Source organism: Pundamilia nyererei, unplaced genomic scaffold, assembly GCF_000239375.1.
Source record: "Pundamilia nyererei isolate P.nyererei 1_Seehausen unplaced genomic scaffold, PunNye1.0 scaffold00029, whole genome shotgun sequence".
Classification (NCBI taxonomy): Eukaryota; Metazoa; Chordata; class Actinopteri; order Cichliformes; family Cichlidae; genus Pundamilia; species Pundamilia nyererei.
Genome location: NW_005187430.1, coordinates 4,592,461 through 4,602,625, shown reverse-complemented (window position 1 = coordinate 4,602,625; position 10,165 = coordinate 4,592,461). Strand labels below are relative to the sequence as shown.

The following is a 10,165-nucleotide window of genomic DNA, read 5'->3' as shown; positions in this document are numbered from 1 at the left end:
TATCCACGACACAATCTGCTGAAAGATCTGATATTTAGGACTAATCCACTTCATTGTGTTCTATTGATAATAGAGCGACGCGATTGGTTGTAGGTCTCCTTAAAACTCAAAATACATGAACAACTGAAAGATGCTTTTTTGTATTAACAAATTATTGGTAAAGTAAACCTCAAAGTGATTGAGTGGTCATTAAAATGTGTTCAGAATTTTAAAATGAATGAAAATTCAGCTCATAAATGATAAATCATGACACACTGCTCTCCACTGCATATCATAATTGGAATCAGTAATACTGGCCCTGTATTTACTTGGTATCAGAGCAAAGCCAAGATTTCACACAACACTAAAATTAAAATGCTAAAATTAAAGTGAAACTAACAAAAAACTAAACTGAATTAAAAACCAAAAAGTTAAATTGAGCTCAAAATAATAATAATAAAAAAAATAGGAAACTCTAATAACTCTGGTGTGCTGTGGTGGAGTTATGTTGGCATCCGCTGTCACGGAAACTTCGTCTGGCTTTGTAGTTGTGCAGCTTGTAACTCAGACAAACAGGTTAAGGGCGGAGTGTTGTTGATGTGCTTGAATAATAGTTTTCACCCAGGGGATACATCGGGCCCTACGTTACAGCCCAGGCACGTGTGTGTGTGTGATTTCTCTGTGCATGCAGCCATGTGTCGAGTCGGCGCTGAACTTCCTCGTCCTGCATTAGAAGAAGGAGGATAGAGAGGCGTGACGTCGCTGGCCGCAGACAGGCCCGTGCGGCAGGGGGAGAGAGGCAGGGACGGACGCTGCTGCTGCCGCAGAGCAGACTGAAGAATCGCAGGAGCAGCCGGGCACGAAACAACCGGCAACCACGGCAACTTTGTAGAGACGCCAGACGGCCATAATGCGGCACCGCCCGCCGACGACCCCGGAGCTGATGTGACTGTGCACAACCAGAACCGGGAGGAAGAGGCGGACACCACCACCTCCCTTCGCTCTCTCTCTCTCTCGGCGTGTGCGCAGCCGGTCGGTTTGTCGTTCTGTCTGTCTGGAGGGAGGAGGTGGGGGACGGACATGTCCTCGCTAAACGTACCGGAGGACCAGAAATGGGTACCGACACACGTCCAGGTAACGGTTCTAAGAGGCAGGGGCTTACGGGGCAAGGGCAAGCACGGCACCAGCGATGTGTACACCATCATCCAGCTCGGGAAGGAGAAGTACTCGACCGGCGTGGCGGAGAAGACTACCGAGCCGGAGTGGAAGGAGGAGTGCTCGTTCGAGCTGCAGCCCGGTGTGCTGGAGAGCGGCGGGCAGAGCGGATACCCGGCTGGGAGCTGCGAGCTAATCCTGACGGTGATGCACAGGGCGCTTATTGGGCTGGACGTGTTCCTCGGACAGGCTGTGATCCCTCTGGATAAAGTCTTTCTCGAGAGTAGATGCGTGAAAAACGAGTAAGTCCAACTGTCTCCGCTTGTAATAGTTGTGTGTGTGTGTGTGTGTGTTTTTAGTACGAGAACCTGCAAAAAGCTGCGTGGATATGCTTTCACGTGTTGTTGTTTTATCTAATTTCCCATATCCCTTGAACCCGTCAAGGGTGTTTTTCTTGTCCAGTCCGCTTTTTGTCCCGTTTAACTCGCCACACAGTTTGTTGTTAGATACAAACACAGCTGTCAAATCTCTGGTGCTGCATCAGGGCCCTGCAGACACACCCTCCCTCCTCCCACAGACAGACCAAACTAACTCTTAGCAACCATCAGCGCACTCCCCACTGAGGCTCAAGGCTCCCCTACAACTTCTGCAAACCTCACATCCTCCACAATGTTTACATCATCAGCTGCTTGCGGTCGGTTCTTTAGAAAAGAAAAAAACCCCACCAACAACAACTGTTGTTTCCCCATAGCTGAGGCATAGAGTAGAGCTGGATTAATGCTTGTCCCAAATCCAGGGATTAACCAACAGTTACATGATCCCAATAAAGCTTCAAGGTATTTTTAGCAATAACATGCTGTTTCACACAAGCTCCGCCCACTACAGCAGGAAGTTTGGTGATAAATCTTTGGAGGAATCTTTCCGTTTCTTTTTCATGGTAACAGAAATCTTTTTTTTTGTGCATCTCTCTAACGGTGCAAACAGGAGCTTTTCTTTTCTTTTTTTGTTGATAACACCTTTCAACACCTTCAGAGAATATCGAAATGTGTGACATTTGTAGGTTGAGTAATAATGGCACATAAGCAGTTAGCTGTTAGATAAAAAGGTGGGTTTTGCACTGATGGTTCAAAGGCACTGTTAGCAAAAGATCTGACATTTACAGGAAGGTTTTGGATACCTAAAGGTTTTCCTGCTGCTTGCGTGTTCGTACCACTGCTCCAAAACTTGACGAGCTTCCCTTCTACTTTTCATCCACCAAACCAGGGTCAATAAAAAAGTAAGTCCAGTTGTTATATCTGACAGTAGCAATAAGTGCTACTCAGAACTGGTACATGATCTTGCCCCATCATGCTGACACCACACTAAAATATGTTATGTTTTGTCGTGTTGGCTAACAAAATGCCACATGAAGCAGTTTTTAAAAAAAATCTTTTAAGTGACTGCCACCTGACCTAAGTGTGCTTTCAGTCAAACAGAGCCATGAATTCGAGACGAAAGGGGAGCAAGTCTCCTCCAGTCGGCCCTGTTGGAGCTGGTCAATTGAAGGTTAGAGCCAGCCTGTGATGATGATGATGTGTCAGCAGTTTGGTGCTGTGGTACATTCAGTGTCTTCACGTGGGATTCAGTGAATGTTCACTGGTTATTAGCAACACCAGCAGCTTTCAAAGCTTCCAGCTTCAATTCTCGTCTTTGCTACTGAAGAGAAAATATATGCTAGAAGGTTTGCAAAAGACCCCCCAAAACAAACATTTGAACACGACGATTTACAATAGTTGACTTTGATACATAAAAAAGCTTATAATTACACTTTTCTTCTTATTCTTCCAACACCAAAACACTATACCCAGCCAATGCGTGTATAATTTAAAGACAAGAAAGGCTACCTGCAGGCTGGAGGTATTCAGCATCTGCTCGCTCCCTGTTCTCTGAGTTTTGCTACACAATCAGAACCTGTATGTTCTGACTACTCTTGCATTAAATCATGGGAAATGTTCAAACAGGAACTTAGAACAAATAGAAAAGTTTGCTCATTTTAAAAAGATACTTCCAACTACTAGCTACTACTACAAGCCTCTGGTCGTATTAGGCCTTGTGAGGTTATTACAACAAACCCCCCTGAGTGTATTGGCTTTTCATTTTGTAGGATAATGGCTATTCTCATTCTGAGAAAAGTAGTATTTGTTTGCTGCATGTTAATGTGTTTTCTGCAGAACCTGCTGTATTTCTCAAGTGCACCAGTTTTTAAAGTTTGATTCAAACAAAAACTCTCATAAGAGCTTTGTCTAACAAATATGGAAGCTAGCGAAGTACAGATAAGCTAATAAGAGATTCACAGTACTGTGCAAAAGTCTTGAACTGTCTGTTATGTTTTATGAAATAGGTGCATTTTGAAATGTGCAAACATACATGGAAATACAGTATATAAATCAAAAGCACAGTTTGTACAATTCTAAAAAGCTTGATAGTCAATATTTGGTAGTCTGAGTTCACTTAGGCAGCTTTCTTTAGGAAGTTCACCAGGCTTCTGGAAGGTCTTCCAAAGCTCTTCTTTAGATTTTAGCTGCCTTTTGTTTCATTCTGTCAAGATGATTTCACACTGGAGGCCAATCCATGACTGACAGTGTCCATTGTGTGTTTTTCTATCAAGGTATGCTTTTACTGTGTTGTCCATATGCTTGGAATCAATTCCATGCTTAAAAATGAAGCAGTAGCCAATCAGCTGCATTCAAAACCGATATTGCATGGTGCATTAAAATCTGACATTACTTTGCGTGTTCATATTTACATCAGTTTTTACAAGTTCTCCGACACCACTGACTGAGATGCAGCTTCAAACCATGACTAAGCCTCCACCGTGTTTTACAGATTGCTGTAGATGCTCACTGATGTGTCTCTCTCCTATCTCCCTTATACATATTAATGTACTAATATTAAGATTCGTCACTCTCTAGGTCCTCTTGCCACTGCTTTTAAGCTCAGTTCTTGTGTACACTGGAATTCCTCTAACAGTAGATGGACCAACTGAAGAATATTGTTTTCAAATACTGTTCAAGATGGGTTTTCTTTTGTTTTTTAGGCTTACTACTTTTTCTTTTCATCTCCACTTGTCTAGTTTCTGTTTCAAATTGCACACCATGCTGAGATATACAAAGTTTTTGGCTAATAGCTCGTTGGGAATCACCTTGGTGGCACAAAAATACTATTTTTCTTCAAGTCAAACTGTGTTATTGTTGACATGTTTTTCGTTTTCTTTTCTTCTTTTTTTTAGATGTACAGTGCTGTACATGCTAGTGATCATAACTAATGAACAACTTCAGTAGATTGTGTTTTGATAGAACCCTGTTAAATGTAGTAGCTACTTTTGGCAGCTCCCTCTTCACAAGGGGTCACCACAGCGGGACGCTCCGCATGCTTGATTTGGCAGAGCTTATGCCGAATGCAACCCTAAAGTTCAAAACCAAATTGAACTGAACTGTTTGTCGAAACCAGAAAATAAAGTGTTACAGTGATAATGGGACAAAACAGCTCAGTTTATTAATATTCAGTTTGAGTTGATAGTTGATGCTTGACACTTAACATACCCCTCTCCATCATTACTGTGATCTTCTGCTTTGGAGAACATTTTGTCATCAGGTTGATCATTTTATGTAACTTTCCATTTGTTGTATACATGGTTTGAATACATATACGATCATTAAGGTGACAATATTCAAATATTTTTAAGGAAAATGAACACGAGAAAGACGAGAAGTCTAGTTTGACATACACAATGCAAAATTGGTTTCCTCAAGTGTGCTGTTTGTGTTAGTTGAGTTTTTTTTGGATGGTGATCAAATCTAGAGGGAAACATAAATGATGGCAGTAAAATCTGATAATAAAAACATGACGAAAGTAGGACTGATAGACGGCTTACATAAGGTTAGAAAGAGAACCGGTAGCTTTTCAACTCACTCAACAACCATGAAACGAGATTAAAAGTGACCTTTCCTTTTAGACTGCCATGCAATTTAATGGGAAAACACAGAATAATGCAGTGACAACAGCCTTGTAATTATTTTAGCAGAGGTTAAGAAGCAAGGTGTGCATCTGTAACTTTACAGATTTTAATAGTTAGCCCTTTGGAAGAGTTTGAAGCATCACACTGTATATTTCTACCCCCCCAGCCACCCTATTTTCTGACTTTTATTGTCTGCAGGATTCATCATTTTCCATACAGTGTACTTCTGAATCAGCATGTTCCAGTCAGTGAGTGGGAATGAGGAATGAGCTTTAAATTTGGACGCATTTATATTGGACTGCATGAGTTAACTCTGCTCATTTGACTTGCCTTGTGATTCTGTTAAAAATGAATCGATAAACAACTTGTAATTCAACATTAACACAGGACTTTGCTTTGAGCTGAGCCTTTTGACTTAGATGGAGTCTTACTTGCCTTTTTAAAACCCAAGAATGCGAGAGGAAAAGTGTTGGTAATGAATTTAACCAAGTGTTTATCTTTAACATGAGTTGCAACCTCCGATACGTTTAACTGAGTAGCACAATTGTTACTTCAAGGAATATGTCATTAAACAATTTAGCTACATTATTGTGTCTGTAGGTCAGAAAGGTTGCATTACTTGCTAGCTTCTGTTTCTCCAGGACTGGCTAGCTTAATGCTTTAATAAAAGTGTTATACCATATTTTTGTATGAAACCAATGAGGATGCTGCCAGTTTGTCTTGTATGTATGTGTCATCAAGTGCATGTATTGGTTTAATTTCTTTAAACAAGTCAGCTAAAACAAAAAGTCCCATAGTGACAATGTTTTCAACCTTATCATGTAGCTAATGTTAGCTTAAGCTAGTTATCTATTGCTAGCTTAACAAATTAAGAAAAGCTATCAAAATCAAGTGTTTACTGGTAGTAGAGTTTCAATATTAATTGCTCAAATATTCAAAAAGGTATCAAATTTGTTGAAGGGTACAAAATGACTAAGTTGGTGCTAAAACGGTGTTTAGTACCTTGACTTGTTCCTAATTCATGACAAAATCAATGGTAATGAATTTTTTTAAATACATCAAATATATCTAGTAACTGGTTTAAATGAGATTTTCACCTTTTATTTTAGTTTGAATATGCATGGCACTGAAAATATTGGAGTTTTGACTCATTGTAAGACTGCAAAATGATAAATCATGAATCTATTGTGAAAGTTGCCTACAGTGAAAACTGAGGCAATTTCAATCAATAAGCACTCTAGGTTCGGTAACTTTTTGTAGTAACAGAGAAGCTTTACACAAGTATGTAAGAGTATTAAAAACACAGTTCATATTCATAGTTAGCAATGAAAGAAGTAAAAGAAAACATATCAGATATGTTCCTCCTTCAGTAATTCTTTTCAAGAAACAAAGATAGAAGTGGATCTTCCTTCAAATGAGTGACCACAGCATATTTGCATTTTGCATTACTGGTGTAGAGCAGATTACTGGAAAGGTGGGCGTTCGGTGAATTCCCCTACTGGGTCTGTCAGGAAGAAGCTACAAAGGCCCTGCCAGTGCAGCATGCATACCAGGGAACCCATGTTGTTAACAGAAAATTCATTTTGCCAGGCTTTTGCTGGTTATCAGATTTGCCATATTCAGGTTTCCTTTATAATCAAGTTTCTTCCCAAGAGTATAAATGTCAGCTCTTTTATTCAGTTATTTATTTATTGTTTGCTGCCTGCCAGTGATTCTTTACTGGTTCAGTGCTTCTTGTTGTGCTAAGATTATATATTTAGATTTGGTGCTTTACAACTTCTTCTTTGGTATCGGCTCTCTGTCACAGTTCCCTGCCCTGTTGTATATGTGTAGGAAGAAAATCTGTGATGTTGTTTCAGGCCTGAGAGCTGAACGTCTATTTGCTGAGTGAGGCAGGAAGATGGTGTGTTTATTTTTGTGTGTGAGAGAGAGAGATGTAGATCCAGAAAAATCCTCTGCTAAGAGCCAACAGACTTTCAGTAGCTACAAGCTGGAGAAAATCTAGTCTAATGGACATTAAAAGTTATATAACAGTGTGACCTGTTAAGTCACCCTAGATAATATAAATGTAGCATGGCTTTCTGGGAAAATTTTCCATGGAGATTTTTCAGACAATAATCTGTATAGATTATACAGATAGCCGAGTATGCAGGAGTCCACTGGTCGTTCGAGTTATATGTTCCTGAGTGATGGAGAGGCAGTGTGTGTCTACATCACAAAAATCTCATCAGACCATCTGGTTGTATTCAACAAAGCCAGAAAGTAAAGGAGAGGAGGCGCACATAGAGGATGACTGCTGTTTTGTTTGCTAATATTTTGTAGCAGGCCACAATTGCTAGATGAGGTTGACTTGCTTCCAGATCTAGGTCAGCTAACATTGCTGCCTTTTCGTGTATTTCTAGCTAGTCAAATAGCTAGCATGCTAATGTAAAGTTATTTTAAAGTGATGCCAGGTTAGCTCCTCTCTAGTATTAGCATTGTGCCATAGTGTGGCATATTGTATAATATCATCACTATAGTGGTTACTAACACTGGCAGTGAGGGGTACCTTTGGAGTTTGTATTTATAGCTAATGCTTGCTTTTTGTCAAGATTGAAGTGTAATCACTACTTTAAAACTAAAAATGCAAACATTCTTGCTTTTCCTTGATGACCAAATTACATTTGGAATCATGAGAAATCTCTTAAGTTTATTAGACTCTACGTAAGTCGATGAACAATCCCCTGATTTTAATTTTTTTTATGATGAAGGTAATGAGTAGTGATGTGATTAAACTAAGGTAATTTAAGGGGTTAGATAATGTCAGTTAATCTGTAGTGAATACCTCTTTGTTACTTGCAGAGCATCACTGGTGAGTTAAGTAGTCATTCAGGAGGGAAATACAGTTTATTGAAAGATGATAGGGAAAAGTTATACATGCCCGATTGCTTAAGTTTCCCATTGAGTCCCCCGTCCTGAAAGTCTTAGCTCTGTTGCCTAATTTTCTTCTCATTTGCTTCTTTCTTACTCGGTACTTAGATATTTAATGGTAGTTGTTGTACATAAACCTTGGAAAGCTGGCAGACTTGAGCGTCACATTTCGGCTACTTTTCAGACTGAAACACTGGAACGCAGTGGTGGCAAGAATGTGGCAAACTTTGCGTTGCAAAAAATGTTCTTGGATGTCTTCTGGTGGCCTTGCATATTAGTGCCTGATTCTTGTAGATATAGCTTAAAACCTGATTACAATGTATTATTTGGCATAGCCTGCGTTAGTATTCTGTAATCTGCATTTATTTTTATTTTGCATTTTCTTTTATTGTGCATTCTTTTTTTCTGTCTGTTATTGCAGTCTATCTAGTTTTTATACAACGAGCATTCATGTCCAGGTTTATTTATCACTCATTTATCCCTAATATGTATCTGCGGCTATGTGGTTTTAAAGAATTGGGAGGGAAGTTGGTCGGTAGGTTTTTCGCTCATAGCATCCAGATGTGGAATGTGGTTTGGGTCTCACAGCCTGTCTGCTTCTTCTGCTGAGGAAGCAGGAATCCAGGGCATATTACCAGTATTACCCACAGTATTCCTGAAGGGCTTGTTGGCCTAATTAATTCAGAAAGGTGTAATGGGAAGTGTTCAGTTGGTAACTCAAATGAACAACACTGCTTACATCCTTTTTTATGAACTTGGATATGATATGGAGGTGATGGTCTGCTATCATTGTTGAAGACCACTGACTGCTGTATTTTTTTCACTATATCCTTTGTTTTGGCTGTAATTGTTCATTATTTTATGAATTTTCTGCTGAATCATTTCATCATTTTGGATAAAAAGTTGACCCTTTTCTTACCTTTTTTTCCCCCCCCAACAGAAAATCCCTGCCAGCACTAGAGCCGAACATTGATGAAGATTCCTAACAGAGTATTGTTAAAAAGAAAACCTTGTGTTTTTTGGGGGGTTTTTGGATTACGCTGTAATATAGCAGTTTGTAGTGTGTTGGAAAGTTTGGTAAAGGTTTTTGTTTCAAAAATACTCTCATCTACTGAAGTCCTTGTGCGTTAGCATGAGCACAGCCCTCTAGAGCTGCTAGAAAAGCTGTTAGCTTCATTTCTAAATGTGACAGACTGTTCGAGAAGTGACAAAGTTTCTTCACTTGCTTGTGTTTTCTAAAGTTGTAGTGCAAGATGCACTCTGCACTCGTGTCCCTGGAGTGTACTCCCTGAAACTGAAACCCGTCTGATGCTTCTGCTAGATAAACGCAAAAAAAAGAGAAGAAGAGAGCGATACGACCTTAAATGCCAACATATTTGTTAAATCATGTGCTGCTAAGTTCCACAGCTCACACGCCCTTGGCAATGGTTTCATTTCACTCTTGTGTCTGGCCCCGATACCACAGAGGCTCACAGAGGCCGACTACACACTGGATGAAACGAGTTGATAGCCTACTTGTGTTGTAATTTCAGCTCTCGTCTGCTCCGAAGGGTGGTTTCTAAGGATTGACATATAGCCTGTAAGTTGAAGTCTGCAATAAGACAGCAGCTTCAGAGTGGGAACATCTTCCTGTCTGCTCTGTGGTAGATCAGGGAGATTGAGGAGATGGTGGTGTGTTGCTGGGATGGGGTGGAGTGTTGTGATTTCCTGTTTTCCCAAGATGGGGAAGCAGATGTGTAGTTATGCTCTGCAGCTCTGGAATGGCATTTTTCCCTCTCTTATGACAATTAAAAGCCTGTTTAGACTTCCACAAGTTCCCAAAGACAAGAAGAACATTTTCCATCTTTATTGTGTTTTCACTTAGTGCTTATAACGAAAACCGCATTTGCACGATGGCCTTAGTGAACTATACAGTTTCTGTGTGGGATGATGCTTTTGGGAAACTGGCTCCTCTTCAGGCTGTGCTCTGCCTGAGTATGTGGGCTACAAAATGTAGGTTGCTGCTTTTGTCTCTCTTGCAGTTTCTGTATTTGGGCCTCTTGTGTGTTTTACTTGTTGTTCACATTTATTATTGTCAAGCTTAGTCATGCATCAGGCAAGAACAGGTGCACGTACAACGGAACT

At 40.1% G+C, this 10,165-nt stretch overlaps 1 protein-coding gene across 4 annotated transcripts in view; it reads left to right on the top strand.

Annotated features, from left to right (window-relative positions):
- The first annotated feature begins 471 nt into the window (after window positions 1–471).
- The window catches only part of rab11fip5a (RAB11 family interacting protein 5a (class I)), a 33,947-nt gene continuing 24,253 nt past the window's right edge, over window positions 472–10,165 (top strand). For all 4 annotated transcript variants that reach the window (XM_005728679.1, XM_005728678.1, XM_013909710.1 and 1 more), the window contains exon 1: window positions 472–1,436. In XM_005728679.1, the coding sequence (XP_005728736.1) occupies window positions 1,060–1,436 (377 nt within the window). In that variant the 5' untranslated portion in view covers window positions 472–1,059. The remainder of the gene's footprint in view (window positions 1,437–10,165) is intronic.